Here is an 18,012-nt window from a genome sequence, read left to right on the forward strand (position 1 = left end):
TCATTGATAAAGATGTTGAATAGCACTGGGCCCAGGACAGAGCCCTGTGGGACCCCACTGGTCACTTCTTTCCAGGATAAAAAAGAGCCATTGTTGAGCACCCTTTGGGTTCAGCCAGTCAACCAGTTACAAATCCAAGTAACAGTTACATTGTCTAGCCCACATTTCACTAGCTTGTTTGCAAGAATGTCACGGGGAACCCTATCAAAAGCCTTACTGAAATCAAGATATACTATATCCACAACATTCCCTTCATCTACCAAGCTGGTAATTTTATTACAAAAAAGAGATCAGATTTGTCTGGCATGACTTCTTTCTCTGAAACTCATGTTGACTTTTTGTGATTATGGCATTGCCTTCTAGATGTTCACAGCCTCTCTGTTTAATGATCTGCTCTATAATCTTTTCTGGTATTGATGTCAGACTAACTGGATGATAATTGTTGGGATCCTCTTTTTCCCCTTTTTGAAGATGGGGACAACATTTGCCCTCCTCCAGTCTGCTGGGACTTCTCCTGTTCTCCAGGAGTTCTCAAAGATTATTGCCAATGGCTCAGATATTACATTTGCCCGTTCTTTTAATACCCTTGGATGTAGTTCATCTGGTCCTGGAGATTTATATTCATTTATATAACAGTGATTGTCACTGAGAAGTGTGTGCTGTTTGATTAATTGAATTAATAATTCTTATAGTTAGCCAATATTTTAATTGGCTATGCTCTTTTTCAGTCTTCCTTACCAAAGTCCTTAGGAAAAGAAGGATTAAAAAACTGACATAAATGTATCTACTTTTGCCATAAAATGAAACTGAAGAGGTGAATACTGGTACAAGTGTTGTACAGTAAAGAAGGAAAAACTATGAAGGTAAAATGTGATGCTCCATTAGAGCAAAAGGGGGATCTGCTTGGCAGACCTTTTCCTCGGAAGTTTTCTCTCAGAATGACAAGCTGCATCTTGTCAAAAGCAATTTATCTCTTTATAATTATAGCTTTCCTGCTACAATCCCTTCGGCACCTGTACTGTCCTCGCAAGTGGGGAGATGCAGACAAAGGCACACCCTTGTAATAAATAATCTGTCTTTCTACCACCCAACCTTGTCACAGATGAATCATACCTTTTAGGACAAAAACACAAACAAGCATGCCTGAACTAGTTCATAGAATTTCCCTGTTGTAGATTATTTTAGAAAATGTGATTAGTTAAATATGTAGATATATTTAATCATTCTTTGCTAGGTTGCACTAGCTTCACTTGGGAGTTCCTTGTGACTAGGCTAGACCCCAGCTTTTAAAGCATCACCTGAAGCCCTCTTGCTGCCTCCTATTGAGCTGAAATAATTTCTCTATTGAATACAATTCTGGGTGCCCTCCCAGGACCCCAGCATTTTAGGTAAAAGTGGCATGTTTCTGAAATTGTCATTTTTTACTTATAGCAACCCTAAGGTGAACCTATCACAGGTGTTTTCTTGGCAAGATTTGTTCAGAGGTGGTTTGCCTTTGACTTCCTCAGAGGCTGAGAGTGTGTGACTTACCCAAGGTCAGCCAGTGAGTTTCCATATTTCAAACACTACTCTCCAGAGTAATAATCCAGCACTCAAACCAATACATCATACTGGCTCCCAATTTTTAAAAAAACATATTTCTTATAATATTGTTGTTGTTGTTGTTGTTGTGTGTCTTCAAGTTGTTTCTGACTTATGGCAATCCTATCATGGGATTTTCTTGCAAGATTTGTTCAGAGGGAGGTTTGCATCTGTTTTTTTTTAAAGCCAAGAGAGAGTGATTTGCCCTAGATCACCCAGTGGGTTTCCACAACCAAACAGGGAGAACTTTGGTCCCCAGAATCGAAGTCTAACACTTGAACCACTACACGATGCAGATACTAGGGAAGGGACAAGCAGCTATGGAAGTATGAGGGCCAAACCTGTCCCAATTTTGCATCCTCTGGATCACCACAGATGATCACCATAGGCAGCTGAAAAAGTGAGATAGAGGATTAATTGGGACTGTCCCTCTCAAATCAGAACTTTTGGAGGACATGCATAAATGGAGTTGAGCATAGTGACAAGTGACCCGACTGAACTGATCCTATTGGCTGATGCTGGAGAAAATCTCTTTCTGCCTTTCCTTCTGGCTTTTGTACTCCAGCAGAAGGAACACTTTTCAGAGGAACACTGCAGCAGAAATGATAATACAAATATAGTAGAGGAAAATTCCAGTATAGGGAATATATAAGCAATCCTGCCAAGATACAGTGAGAAATTAAAAAATAAAACACAAGTAGCTAATGGGGCATGTGCTGTTCCTGGAAAGGCACTTCTAGCCTGACGAGGCACTGTTCCGTGAAGCTATTGGAAAGGTTATTTTCCTTCTGCATGAGAAAGAAAGAGTGTTTTTGTTTTTTTTTAAAAAAACAGGAGCTGTTGTGCATGGATGCTGAAGTGACTGTTCAGCACAAATGTCTTTCTCAGAAAACTGAAGGTTTAATTAAAAAGTAATTAGCAACCATTCTAATTCCAAGGAGCCTATACAGTGGACCCTTGTTATACGCTGGGGTTTGGTTCCAAAATCCCCAGTGGATAACAAAATCCATGGATGCTCAAGTCCCATTAAATAGCAAAATGGTGTTCCTTATAAAAAATGGAAAATCAAGGTTTGATATTTGAACATTTTCAAACTGTGGATGCCTGAATCTGTGTATAAGGAATCCATGTATAAGAAGGGATGACTATAATTAGTTACCATTATAGTTGGGATTTTTTTTTTAAAAAAGGTAGCTACTTACTATCAAAATTCTCAAAGATAACTAGAATAGTTACTTTAGTTACTTTAAAAACATCTGCAATCAGCCCTCCTGGGCCCAGTCCTATTCAACATCTTTATCAATGACTTGGATGAAAGAATTGGGAACACACTTATCAAATTTGCAGAAGACACCAAATTAGGAGGAGTAGCTAATACCCCAGAGGACAGGATCAAGATTCAAAGTGACCTGAACAGAATACAAAACTGGGCCAAAGCTAACGAAATGAAATTCAGCATGGATAAATGCAAGGTACTGAACCTAGGACAGAAAAATAAAATGCACAGATATAGGATGGGGGACACCTGGCTGAATGAAACTACGTGTGAAAGGGATCTAGGAGTCCAAGTAGACCACAAGTTGAACATGAGTCAACAGTGCGATGCGGCAGCTAACAAGGTTAATGCAATTTTAGGCTGCATCAATAGAAATATTTTTTTATTTGCAGTGTCTAGATCAAGGGAAGTAATAGTGCCACTCTATTCTGCTTTGATCAGACCTCACCTGGAATACTGTGTCCAGTTCTGGGCACCACAATTCAAAAAGGATGTGGAGAAACTGGAGCGTGTCCAAAGGAGGGCAACTAAAATGGTGAAGGTCTGGAAACCATGCCCTATAAGGAATGCTTTAGGGAGCTGGGAATGTTTAGCCTGGAGAAGAGGAGGTGAAGAGGTGATATGACAGCCCTGTTTAAGCATTTGAAGGGATGCCATATTGAGGAGGGGGCAAGTTTGTTTTCTGCTGCTCCAGAGACTAGAACGCAGAACAATGGATGCAAACTGCAGGAAAAGAGATTCCAGCTCAACATTAGGAGGAACTTCCTGACAGTAAGGGCTGTTGGACAGTGGAACAAACTCCCTCGGAGTGTAGTGGAGTCTCCTTCCTCGGAGGTCTTCAAACAGAGGCTGGATGGCCATCTGTCGGGGATGCTTTGATTTAGATTTCCTGCATGGCAGTGGGTTGGACTGGATGACCCTTGTGGTCTCTTCCAACTCTATGATTCTATGATTCTATGATCCATGTTAGCTGCTTTGGTTTTGCAGATTTGATTATTTGTGGATTTGAGTACAAAGTTCTGTTTAGGAATTTTTACACCCTCCAGTGTGACTCTATAATCAATTTTTGCCAGACATTGCACTGGAGGATCTAGAGATTACTAGAGAGAACACTTTTCTAACCATTTGTAGGTCCTCCGGCACAATTCTATGGTCAGCATTCATAGAATAGATGGCTGTTGACCATAGAATTGCACCGGAGTACATATAAAATCTTAGAGAGGTGTTCTGTCAAATAAAAAAAATAAGTGTGAAGTCAAAGGCTTTCATAGCCAGCATCCATAGTTTTTTGTGGGTTTCTTGGATTATGTGTAGAAGAGTTTGTTCCTGATGTTTTGTCAGCATCTGTGGCTGGCATCTTCAGAGAATGAAAGTTGTACCTGCATCTTCTCTGAAGATGCCAACCACAGATGCTGGTGAAATGTCAGGAACAAACTCTTCTAGAACCTGAAATACCCACAAATACCCACATAACCCGAAATACCCACAAAAAAACCATTAAAAATATTTTTTTTTATTTGCAGTTTTTCTACTTTCACAGAAGTCCTGTGTCCCTATTCCCAGAGAATGTGGAAGGCCCATTGTACATACAGTAGCACATATGGTGTAGCATAGGCACTCCAACCGCATGATATTCCTTCTATATTCTTGTTGTGTACCTTCAAGTCATTTCTGCTGAACCTCTTTCAAGTTTGTCTTGGCAGCACTTGTTAAGAGGGAGTTTGCCATTGCCTTTCCATCTGTCAGGGATGCTTTCATTTAGATTTCCTGTATTGCAGGGGGTTGGATTGGATGGCCCTTGCGGTCTCTTCCAACTCTTGATTCTATGATTCTATTCTATGTTTCTATGATTCTCTGAGGTTGAGAGAGTATGACATGCCCAAGATCACCCACTGGGTTTCCATGGCCAAGCCAGGGTTTGAACCCTGGTCTCCAGAGTTGTAGTCCATCTTTCAGACTTCTGCACCACACTGGCTCCCATTCTTCCTCTACCATCTAGTTATGAGACTACTCCGCACAACCAAAAAATTAACTAAAATTCCAGTTATACTCCAAAGAAATAATAGCCCCCATTCAGTTACCATTTTAAAGTCATGTAGTTATACTTTTGCTACTAACAAAAATAAAAAATTATCAGGCAATGTAAACACCAGCATTTCTCAGAGTAAAAACAATGACTCGAATATCCCACCAAAAAATGATCTGTTCTAAATATTGGGATTGAATTGGTCCATCCTAACTAACTTGAAATGTGAATTGAACAAGGCTATTTGTTTTAGCTCTCCTGCCAGCTGAGTGGCTTCCACAAAATTCTCAGAGGGGATCCCAATGATGATCTCCAACACAAAATAATATTTTGACTTCCCTTGTAGAAGCCAAGACAGGCCTGGCCCAGGTCCAAGAAGAGTGCGAATCCTATATAAACAAAACAGGGATTGACTCGAAAAAGACCATGAAAGCAGTGCCAATAATGGTCTCCATGCACTTCCCCACCTGCAGCAGAGAGGGGTCTGGCTTAGAATAATTGAATCCAGGCACACAGAGTAAATGCTCCCATGGATTCATTATAGCTATAATTGAGGTTGTTTAAGATATTTGGGATATTCTGTTTTGTTAACCTGGTGACTGAAAATAGAATAAAAATCCAGTCCATAGTTTGCTGTCCAAGAGCCATTATAGTTCTCTACAGGGGCAGACAAACCACCTTTATGCCCTCTTCATCCCTGCTGAACTAAGCAGACCTTATTTCTGAGTAAACATGTACAGGGCTGCACTGTTAGAATGCCTTCTGCCACTACTCCTTCACTACATGTGTGAGTTGCTGTCCTGTGTGTTTGAAGACAGAAAACGACATTTCTCTTATTCTTCAATCTTGCTCAAGTAGACACATCCCATGTAACCGATTAGTTATCTACCAGAACAGGACCAGTGAATATGTGGCCCTCCAGAAAATTGTAGCCAGCATAGGGATTGGTCTGGAATTATGAGAGCTTGCAATAGCTAGATGATGCAGCTCTTAGGTGGATTTGTTATTGGTTGACCAACAAAACCCAAAGGGTGCTCAGCAATTATTCCTCTTCATTCTGGAGAGAAGTGACTAGTGGGATGCCACAGGGTTCTGTCCTGGACCCAGCGCTACTCAACAACTTTATAAATTACTTGGATGATGGAATAGAGGGCATGCTTATCAAATTTGCAGATGGCATCAAATTAGCAGGCTTAGCTATTAGCTCCCCAGAAGGCAGGATCAGGATTTGAAATGACTGTAACAGATTAGAGAGCTGGAGCAGAACTGACGAAATGAATTTCAACAGGGAGAAATATATTTTCCCTAATACTTGGGGAGAAAAAAGATGAAATGTACAGATATAGGATGGGTGATACCTGGCTTGACAACAGTGCATGCAAAAAGTATCTAATAGGCCACAAGCTGAACATGAGCCAACCATTTGATACAGCAGCTAACAATGCCAATGCAGTTCTAGGCTGCATCAATAGGAGTATAGTGTCTAGATTGAGAGAAGTACAGTTGGCCCTTCTTATACATGGATTTCTTATACATGGATTCAAGCATCCACGGTTTGAAAATGCTCAAAAAAAGTATAAATTTCAAACTCAAACCTTGATTTTCCATTTTTTATAAGGGACACCATTTTGCTATGTCATTATATTTAATGGGACTTGAGCATCCACAGATTTTGTTATTCACTGGGGATCTTGGAACCAAACCCCAGCATATAACAAGGGTCCACTGTAATAGTACCACTATATTCTGCTTTGGTCAGGCCTCATCTGGAATACTGTGTCCAGTTCTGGGCACCACAATTCAAGAAAGATATTAATAAGCTGGAATGTGTCAAGAGGAGTGTGATCAAAATGGTAAAAGGTCTGGAAATTATGCTCTATGAGGAGGGGCTTATGGAGGTGGGTATGTTAGCCTGGAGAAGAGAAGGTTAAGAGGTGACATGACAGCCATTTTTAAATATTTGAGGATGGGTCAAACTTGGTTTCTGCTGCTCCAGAGTCTAGGTCCTGGAGCAATGGATTCAAACTAGAGGAAAAGAGATTCCACCTAAACATCAAGAAGAACATTTTGAAAATAAGAGCTGTTTGACAGAAGAAAACACTGCTTCAGAAAGTAATGGATGCTCCTTTGGAGGTTTTAAACAAAGGCTGAGTGAGCATCTATCTAGAGTGCTTTGATTGTGTATTCCTGCATGGCAAGGGGCTGGACTGGATGGCCCTTGAGGTCACTTTCAACTTTATGATTCTATGATTTTAAATAACATCTCGAGAGGGTGTACACTACCCATCCCTGCAGCAGGAGGATCCTGTTTGGATAGGACCTCTGATTTCTCTTCCCTTGCTCTAGGTACAGATGATTGCAAGCAATTCCACTTAAATGTAAGTCTTGAGATAACAGCTAAATCAAAGATTTGTACTGTATAAATATTCTCCATAAATTTGGCAGGTTTTTTATTTCCTTTCACAAGTGTGGTATGATTGATCTCTGGGTGTATTTTATGGCTGGGCCTCTGGCAGAATCCTGGGGATCTCTGGTGACTGGGTGTGTACTCTTACTGTGAGGAATATTTCCCTCACCCTCAAATCTTTCACACTCACAAATTGTAGTGGTTCAAGTCAGGGATAGTTCACAATAGTAATGCTAAAAATAAAAAGAGGATGCAGAGTGTTGTTTCATGCGTTTCTCCTCTCTCAAGACAAACTAAGAAATCTGAGAGAGATTATTTATTCCTCTTCCCCAGTTGGGACAGATGTTGTATAGTCATATTCTCCCTTCCTCCCCCAGCCATTAAATAGCCATAGCAATGCAACAGGGACTTGACAAGTGCCTGGGTGGAACTTTTAAATATTGTACAAGGACCTAATTAATAGCTCTTTGCATAACTTGCAAACAAGATATGCACATGTAACTGAGTTACATACCTCTATGCCATCAAGCCAGCATGGTGTGTGAGAGCCATCATTGGTATCATGGTTTGAATGTTGGACTAGGATTGTGGGAAACCAGGCTTCAAATCTCCACTCAACGATGGAAACCCGCTGGGTGATCTTGGACAAGTCACACTATCTCAGCCTCCGAGGAAGGCAATGGGAAACCTCTTCTGAATATCCTGCCAAGAAAACTCTAGGTAGGGTCGACAGGACTCAGAATAATGACAACATCAGTCAGAATCCTGTATGGGATTTATGTACCAATATGCATAAGCACTGAACATACAGTGCTGCATAGTGAATCCCACCCTGGGAAACCCTTACTGGGAAGCCACTACAATAAACAGGAATCTGTTTCTCTGTTGCTCAAGAAGTAACAGGCTGCCATTTCTACCTTCTCCCATGATATCTAGTGGAACAGGTGGTAGTCGGTCTCTGTCACAATTCTCTTTTGTGCTGGAGATCACTCATGCAGTGTTTGTTGTGTAAACATCAGTCAGCTAATTCCTGATTGACAGGTAAACAGATGGCTGTCAGTCATGGTGGCTGCTTCCTGGTAAGTGGGGATGTGGGGGGGACTTTCACAGTCCCTACATAGCCACTAAACTAGGAGTTATGTAGGGATAATGAATAACAGTCATGAATGCATAACTCTAGGTTATGGATCAACCACCATGGACAGGATTCCAGCCACTAACTAGAGTGAATCTGGCATAAACTCAGCCCTAAAAAGCCAATCACACAGGAGACAAAAAACTTTACTCAAACATGATCTTCATGGTAAATTCCTAAACAATTAGGAATTTGTGGTAAATTTCTACATGATGAACTATGCTATTGCATAAAATGTGTCAGTCTGCTACAGTAACTTTAAGATTCCAGGCAAAAGCAACAATTTGATGATTGACAAGTGCTAAATGATTCAGTGTTGCTGTCTATCACTGACTTGGCCTTCAGCTGTCCCAGCATTGTGTGAGTCTCAAAAGTCTTAATTCAATTTGTTCATCTCTTGGAAGCCTGACAGCTTTATTATTTTTCTTTTCTTTTCAGTTTTCCATTTTCTTCCTTTGGTTTCCTGTCTTCACCTTGCAGCCAAAAGTATTTCTGTATTTGACAGTAATTCAGCTGTGAATGTAGAGCCAGAAAAGTATGTTCTGTGCTGTCCCAGTTTTGTGTCCTTACTCACCCATTCTTCTCTCACTCCATTTTGTAATAAATAATGATACAGCTCAAGGGCAAGCACATCCATTGAAGGGCATGAGGTACTGTCCTTTTTTGATACTGTAAAACTTGCCCCTGTTGTGAAGATAAACTCTAGGTTTAAATTCTCCAAGAACTTATGATCATGAAGATCATTCTTTTTGTAGCATCTCTTAAGTAGCAAAAATTCCAGTAGCACTGCATACAAAAACCCAACATATATATCTAGGAATGGCTGACTCTTCATATGTTGTTGGACTGCAATTCCCATCAGTCCTAGCCAGCTTAACCAATAGTGTTTCAACATGGGAATCTGACTACAACAATCTCTAGATGGCCACAGATTCACCATTCTTGAGCTAGCAAACACTGCCTCAGAGATAAATATTCTTTCCCCTACTATCTCCTGGTAGAGGAAACAAGTGGCAAAAAGGCATTAGTGGCATATTTAGTGAAAATGAACAGATAAGTGGGAAGAAGAGAACCAGTGAGCTACTTAGTTGTGACAGCTATAAATGACTTCTAGGATCAGAGGAAATATGCTTCTTAACACTGTTGAAATGCACCATGAACAGAAAGGTGTTGTTGCGCTTATGTCTCGCTTGTGGGCTTCCAATAGTCATTTGTGTGGCTACTGCGAGATCATAATGTTGGCAAAGCTAGGCCTTTGGCTAGATCCAGCTTACTTCTTAAGTTCTTATGAAAGAATAGAGGAGATGGTCCTTAAACTAAGGCTGCACCCACACTGCAGAAATAATTCACTTTGACGCCACTTTAACTGCCATGGCTCAATGCTGTAGAATTCCAGGAATTGTACTTCTGTGAAATACGTAGCCTTCTCTGTCAAAGAGCTCTGGTGCCACAACAAAACTATGTTTCTCAGAATTCCATAGCATTCAGCCATGGCAAAGTAGTGGCAAACTGGATTATTTCTGCAGTGCAGATGCAGCTTTAATGTATTCTAGGTTTACCTGGTTCAGACCATAAACAGTCCCCTATACACTACAGTGAAGGAGTCAATTTTCTACCTTTTTTCAGTTACAGGAGTGTAGTAGTACACTGATGTACCAAATGATTCCCCTGCCCTACAGAACTCCTGAAGGTACATAATCCTCTCAGGATTTGTTCCCTGCAACTCTATATACTTTCTAGATTTAATGGATGGTTTGGTGTTTAAGCAACCATTGTCAGGAATTATTGGTTATATCTAAGGAAAACTTTAGAAGCTTTCTCTGGAGAAAGAGCAATGAAGACATCAAGCTTCATCCATGGCAAAAAGTAAACATTTCAACCCTAAAATTGTAAACATAGTTTTATTGCCATTCACTCATCACAGGGTAATTCCTCTTCCCAACCATGAGAAAACAAGATGACAGCCTATGGTGATACATGTGAAGCTCACATGCCATAGTTTTTCAAAAGTAGTTATAGTTCTTACATCAACAGTCCCAAATGTGCTCATTTCAAATGGACATGATAATGATTGTTCCCCAGATTTTACTTGGAGAAAAGAGCTATTAAATTAGAATGGGCTGAATCCATCCAACCCAGCAGATACAAACACAGGTATGAGCTTAATATCAGAGTAATAGGATTAGTTCATAAATTAAAAAAATACAAAAAAAAATCATCTATTTCAATCTCCCTGTACCCCCACTTTCCCTCAGAAACTCATCTGAATTGATAAAACTGTCCAACATATATGCCTAGAAGCTCCATGTCATGTCTTCCCACCCAATTCCCATTTATTAAAGCAAGGAAAACACATAATCCTAATGAATAAAACCGTGACTGGTCTTCTGCATGCCTGGAAGTAATTTACATGGAAAAAGTCCCACATCAGTTCTGACCATCCAGTTATTAGGCCATTTAAAGATTTCTCCTCCACTCAGATAGAAAGGAGCTTGGTATGCTGTGTTCCCGATGCAGATTCTTTTAAAGGTTTTCCTAGAAAATTGCTCCACCTCAGGAAAAGGACTGCATAAAATGCCAATAAAAGAGATGGTGTCTTGAAGAGTTATCGGAAGCCCACAGCAGAAGATTGTCTGAGCCTGCTACAAGTATTCCAGCTCTAGTGCGTGACGCAGAGCTTCGAGGTCAGCATGACAGGAGATCCTCCAGAAAGGCATGTTGTGCTAGAATTAGACATTTTAAAAGAATACTTCAGTAGATATTTCTGAGACTGCCATACCTTGGACACATCATGAAAAGTCATGACTCATTGGAAAAAAACAAACAATAATGGTAGAAAAGGTGGAGGGAAGTATAAAGAGAAGATGATCACATGCTAGATGGATGGACTCTAATAAGGAAGTCACAGGTATGAATTTGCAGGAACTAAGAAGAGCAGTGGAGGACAGGGTGTCTTGGAGATGTTTCATCCACAGGGTCACCATGGGTCAAGAGTGACTCGAGGGCAGTTAATAACATCAAAGGTGTTTCCTATATCCTAGCACACAAAGTGGTAATTGTAGAAATGTGACCAGTTTTGTTCACATAGAATTGAAAAGTAATTTCAGATTATGACACAGGCCTCAGTCCAACATCCTTGCAGCATTCTGTAAATATCTGCATACAGATTTAAGATAGACTGAGCCATATATGCTCTCCCTGACTTACTGTAATGCCCTTGAAGCTGAATTGCTGTTTTCTGCTTTGTGGCAAGCAGGCAGGATCAGAGAAATGGCCAGCTATCTCTCCATAGCTAGACATGCAATGATTACAGCAACACTGAGACTTCTGAAGGACCCTGGTGGATCTCAGTCCTGATGTCATCAATTTGCATCTGGCTATAGACAGTGGGATCACTAGGGGGGTGCAGAGGGTTCAGACCGCACCAAGTCGCACCCTAAGGGTGGGTGACACCACTGCTCCTCAAACACCTGCTTTTTGGCAGAAATGGGCTGTGACATTTGCCTGTGTTCCATTAAAATGCAGAAGAGATCGGGTGAGTGGCGTGAGGCTCAGTGGAAGGAGAAAGGAGAGGTCCAAGAGTTTGTTTTTTAAAAATAATTTTTTTATTTAAAAAAGATTTTAATTTTTAAAAAATATTTTTATTCTTTTAAAATTTTCCTTAAAACAGCACCTTTTAATAAATTTTCACTTCAACCACGTGAAACGATGTATATGTAAATGCACTGAGGCTGTGCCTATGATAATGTAATTTAAAAGTATAATTTTTATTTTGCTAGTTGTTTATGTCACAACTATTACTATGACATTCAGTGACATTCAAGAATTATGGTTAACGAGTAACATTAGTACAAAAAACATGAGTAAAGATTCTGTATGGTGGCGGGATAGAAGAACGACAATGGGGCAGGGGTGACACCACGAGTTACTGCACTGGGTGACACCAACCCTAGTGATGCACTAGCTATTGTTGAGGTAGCCAGATGCTTCTCTGACCTTGCCTACTTGACACAAGGCATAGAATGGTGGAAGCAGCTTTGAGGTTTTACAATAGGTTTGTGTTGGGTGGTTTTGGGGCCTGCAGAGAGAAGAAGTGAATATCAGTCCCCATGGCACCCAAAAATTGGACATCCATGTGTGTAAAGGACACTTAGACATGCATATGTCCTTAACTGAATCCCAACCAAAGACAATAAAGGAAAGGGGGAAGAAGCAAGCGAAAATTTATTATGTACATTTGACAACCATCTACACCAGTTTGTTCTCTCTGTGTCTTTTCCATAATTTCTTACCCCCATATGCATGACGACAGAACAAAACAACAATAATAAAAAAGTCATGTGCATGGCAAAGGACAGTGAAGAACTGCCTGTGTCCAAAAATGTTTTACTGCTTGCATCAGGACTGGCCCATGATGCCTTGGAACCAAGGTGGAAAATTCAGAAGATGCATCCTTGAATCCTTCAGTCCTTGAAGCCTCTCCTTTCTCCTCCCAGTGAGCTCCACTCACACCATCTCTAGCATTTTAAAGGGATGCACACAAATGCCACAGCCCATTTCTGCCAAAAGGCAAATGTTTGAGAAGCAGTGGCGTCACCCTCCTTTGGATGTCACCTGGTGCAGGGTGCACCCCCAGCAGCCCCTTAGTAATGCCTTGGCAGTGGACACTGCCTGCAGCAATACAGTTGGGTCCAAAGCAGCTGGACATTTCTTCACGCATGCATTCTCCTTGCTCACAGATTGAGCAATCAGGTACTTGGTCCCAATAATAGACAATCAATATAAGGGTAAAAGACTGAAAGGAAAAAAAATAGTATTTTAAAATTCTATTTCTTTATTGTTTTCTCATCTATTTGTGGGAACACTATTGTCTCAAATGGAATGGAGGATAGTATTCCATCATCACAGGGATTATTTTGAAGTGTAGCTGGACATAATGGCTGAGATCTGTATGACACAGAGTAGCATAATACAGTCTGAGTCTCTCTTATCAAAAATGCTTGGGACCAGAAGTGTTTTGAATTTTGGATTTTTAAAAAATTCTGGACCACCTGTATTTGCATATACATACATAGTGAAATATCTTGAAAACGGGACCCACGTCAAAGGACAAAATTCGTTTATGTTTCATGTATACCTTACACACACATAGCCTGAAGGTAATTTTAAATAATATTTTAAAATAATTTTGTGTATAAATTAAAGTTGTTTGCACTGAATGATCAGAAATCAAAAGTGTCACTATCTCAGTCACCCATGAAAAAAGTTTTGGGTTTTGGAATATTTCAGCTTTTGGAATGCTAGATAATGTAGATGCAACCACATGCTGAACTACACTACATCTGTGCTCTCAAGACCACCACACTTGCAGTTTAGCTGCTGCAGCTATTTGATCATTTTGTGGAAGAAACGGCTCCATGCAAGCTGTGTGTCATACACAATTTTGTCCTCTAACATAAGGGAATGCTGCTTAATCCTTTATTACTACAGACACTCAACTACTGTTGTTGTTGTTGTTGTTGTTGTTGTTGTTGTTGTAAATCCAAAGTGAACTGCTCCCACCTAAAGGATAAAATGCCAGGCAAGTTCTCCTTTCATTCTTCTTCTCTGTTTCCCACATGTTCCTACTTTCCATTTAAACATTCTGTTTTTCTTTCTCTAAAGAGAGGCAAAGTTGGCAGCTCAGCCACGCCTGCTGCTCAGCTCCCATCAATTTATCACTCCTCCGACAGGTGAAGAGAAATGACCCACTCAGGCTGAGATATCATCAGTGCTGCCGGTGAAGCAGTGAAAGGCGCCCTGTCCTCCCCATGGGTTTATAAAGCTCAGGTGTGTAGTCACCCGTGCTAATGATCATCATCAATCAAAGGCCCTGACAGCTCCAGCAAAGAATGTGTGCCCATTAATGGGAAAAGAGGCTTAAAGCAAGAGACACCGGCAAAATGAGGCCTCTTGGAGCACAGTTGGTAAAAGGCATTGCTTAACCCTACTGCTGGGGAGCCCGCTGGCCTTTGATGCACTCAGGTGCACTGACCCCATTAGTTTTGAAGTTCACAGGAGCCCTATCTAAGGCTGCACACTGTTATCATTATGTCACTTTCTTCCTATGGAGCTTTTCTTTTTGGTAGGGGGTGCTCTTTAACTCTTGGTGAATAACCATGTTTACCTGGGAACTGTACATTTTATGGATATCTTTAAGGGGCCAAGAAGAGGCAGTCAGTTCCACATGCAGGAACAACATTCAGTTTCTGGGGGGAGACAACAGCATTACGCAACGGATTTTTTTCATTAGGAAAAACAGGTTACACAGGCAGAGTTTGCAGCTGTGATGCCCCTGAAAGCTGTTGCCAGTTGGTAAAGGTGGGAGCATAATCCTCCCCCCCCCCCCCACCGTTTCATGCTGAATTTACTTGGGGATGATCTCTCAGGGGCTGCATGCTAGTTGTAGCTAATACTAAAGCCAGTAGCAGTTGAGCACCAGAGCCAATGACAACAGATTTACCTCTTTTCATTCTCTGTCCACTTTCACTCCCCTCTGTTTCTCCCATCCTGTACAAGCACTATGGAGTCAGATGGACTAATGGTCTGACCTGGTACAAAGCAACTTTGCTGTGTTCATCCAAACTGGCTTTCTTGGTAACCTCTCCCTGGCTTTGTCCTGAAGGAGACTCAAATATCCATCATTGTTGCATTTTTGTTGGCAGGCAAAAACCTTTTATTTAAGGCAGGCCTTTGGCAACTTCTTACTTGTGGCAGCAGAGGCTTTTAAAACTCTGTGGGTACTGTATTTTTCTTTTGCTGTTTTGTTTTGGGAAAAAACAACAACTATGGCTGAGATCCTGCACTGGGATCCCAAAACCAACCTTTTGGTCTTTGTAGCCCTCCTCAACATGGCTGTTTCCAAATTGCTGGAGATCAGGGAGATGAATGCTGACCACACCCAGCTCTCTTTCTCTAGGCTGTGGTCTCTGCAGTGTATCCAACTATATACAGGAAGAGGGCAGGAAACATTATTGTTCACTCCTGCTCTGTAGCAAATTAGAAATGGCCATGTTGGAGGAAGGGGTTACCCACAGAGCTTAAAACGTATGTTGATGGGTGCTTTTGGTGACTGTGATGGTGCAACAACCATAAAAGTGAATTGTAATGGCCTAAGTGAGGCTTACAACTTTGTAATCAGTGAACTGCCTCTGTTTTAAAAAAATAAATTGAGTATTTTAATTATATTTGTTTTATTTAATAATACTTGTACTATTTAATAAGCCACATTGAATTCCATTCATAAGAGAAACATGGGATATTAATCAAATGAATGAATAAATCTTTGATTCCACAGTCTTGCCTGATTCCATGACTGCTATCTGCTAGCATTTAAAAGAAGTATGGCTATATCATGCCTTTCCAGATGTTGCTAGATCAAACACCTCAACCCAGAACTGATAACGGTAAAGGCTGACGGGAGCTGCAGTACAACATCTGGTGAATTTTGAGTTACCCAGTCTTGACTTAGTGATTTAGGAATTCTGCCAATGAATCTCTGTAATCTTAGACCAGGAGTGGGAATCATGCAGCCTTCTATATGGTGTCAGATTGCAGTTCCCATCAGCCACCATCGCCAGTGTGAGGACTTTTGGGGGTTGTGGACCAATAACATCTGGACAGCTGCATTATTCCTACCCTAGACTTAGACCTTGAGCCTAGGCTCTGGCAAACCAGCTTTCAACATGTTTGACCATGCTGCCAATTGGTCCTGGATCTATGCACACAAGTTATTTTATAATCTTTACAATGTGATTGTTCCTGTTTTCTTTCCATTGCAACACCTTACTTATTATGGAATAAAGGAAAATGGAAAAGAGGAGGAATGAGGATAAGAAAATAAAAATGGAAATTAGCCATTTATTAATGAATAAGTATGCAAAGCACCCACTTTTTAGAGAGGTATATATAACCATTCTTCCCACATATTTGTTTTTGGAAGTGTAGCCACACTGTAGAAATGAATATGGCAGGTCTTGTCACACTAACAGACCTGTTCTCTCTCCTTATTTATGCACTCAACTTGTTGCACTTAAATTGTTACTAACCAAGGGCAGTAGCAAGCGCAAACTATCGAAAAGGCCACAAAAGATGCCAGGGGGCTGGAATGAGGATTTACAGTTGGAAATTGTTCAAGAGGCTTTATGGATGTTCAAGCCAGGGAAAGGGGGGGGGGGGATTCTAATTGTAAATATCTTAGAATAAGAAGGAATTTCTACTCTTGTTTCAGGTAGAGGGAGAGATTTTCTATTTTCTCAAATAGTTGTAAAATAGAAAGGGGTACCTTTTTTGCCCCTTGTTCCTCTTCAGCACCATCTCCTATTACAATGTACACAGCTTTACGTCCAAACCTCTGCATTATCCTCTCAAAGCAGCTCTCCTTTCCTGCATAATGAAGGAGGAACATTAATTTATTTTGATGAAAGTTTATCACAGAAGCAAAGGAGATTCCCCAATATCATTTTTCTGCTTGCATTTAATTCCTTGTAAGCCATTATCTTCCTTCTCAATAAGGTGATTCTTTCTCTCACCTCTTTTCATAATATAATAAAAACAGAACTGAGCAGAAAGAGTTCATAAACATATATTTTGCTTAGGTGCCTGGATCAGGAAACTTCAGCATGCAGACTTGTCAGTACTGGGATTCTTCAACATAAGTTGCAACCATCATGCAACTCACTTCCACACTTATCCATTTATGCCTTTTTTAAAAAATCCACTCAATGGCAGGAGATTTGTGAGGTACAATTTTAGTTTCCCAGGGGGTTATAAAGGGAAACAAAAATATGCAAGTTTGAAAGTTAAACTAGTTAGAGTTCAGCTTTCATCAGCAAAACAATGAAAATGTGGGCCAGACTATTATTTTAAATCTGCCTTCCCAAAGAATAAAGTCTTACTCATTTGTAGTTTTAAAAAACAAATAATAATGGCTTTAATAAATAAATATATATATAACAAACTAAACCCTATCCTAACTCGTGATGGTTTGGGAAAAGAGATGAAATCTCATCACCTTTTAATATATGACAGGAAAAAATTGCAACTGATTGCTTGAAGAAGCCTAGAATTTTGAGAGAGCTGTTAAACTACTTCCAAGCTTGAGTGACAGGAGCCACATGATAGAATGAGAGAGGGAGGGAGCATCCCTGTCTAACTAAGGAGGGACAGGAGAATGCAAACATAAATTTCCCAACAATTACAGCTCTGCAGACTCTCTGGGCTATTAGGAAGGATGATATAAGGACATTTTCTCTGTGTATGTAACTTCAAGTCACCTGTTGACCTATGGCGACCCCTTGAATTTCACAGAGTTTTTTTAAGTAAGGAATATTCAGAGGTGGGGTTGCCGGTTTCTTCTTTTATAATACAGCCTATAGCACCTGGTATTCTTTGGTAGTCTCCCATTCAGGACTGACCATCTTAGTTTCCAAGATCACACAAGATCTGGAGCCTTTAAGGTATTTATACCCTCTAATGGCATTTCCTAGCACTTGAGAATTCAGCCTTGACTTGTTTTTAACTGTATATATTTCTCTGAAGTTGCCAGC

The 18,012-nt window shown here is 40.5% G+C and overlaps 2 protein-coding genes across 8 annotated transcripts in view; both read right to left on the minus strand.

The window, feature by feature from the left end:
- NCOA3 (nuclear receptor coactivator 3) overlaps positions 1-18,012 on the minus strand; it is a 1,019,275-nt gene that overhangs the window by 374,776 nt on the left and 626,487 nt on the right. The gene's annotated exons all lie outside the window — the stretch shown is intronic.
- Positions 10,308-18,012, minus strand: part of EYA2 (EYA transcriptional coactivator and phosphatase 2) — a 201,098-nt gene continuing 193,393 nt past the window's right edge. For all 6 annotated transcript variants that reach the window (XM_042465931.1, XM_042465926.1, XM_042465928.1 and 3 more), the window contains 2 exons: positions 16,749-16,849; positions 10,308-11,148 (listed from right to left, as the gene is read on the minus strand). In XM_042465931.1, coding sequence (XP_042321865.1) covers positions 11,068-11,148; positions 16,749-16,849 — 182 coding nt within the window. In that variant the 3' untranslated portion in view covers positions 10,308-11,067. The remainder of the gene's footprint in view (positions 11,149-16,748; positions 16,850-18,012) is intronic.

The sequence above is a fragment of the Sceloporus undulatus genome, chromosome 4, assembly GCF_019175285.1.
Source record: "Sceloporus undulatus isolate JIND9_A2432 ecotype Alabama chromosome 4, SceUnd_v1.1, whole genome shotgun sequence".
Classification (NCBI taxonomy): Eukaryota; Metazoa; Chordata; class Lepidosauria; order Squamata; family Phrynosomatidae; genus Sceloporus; species Sceloporus undulatus.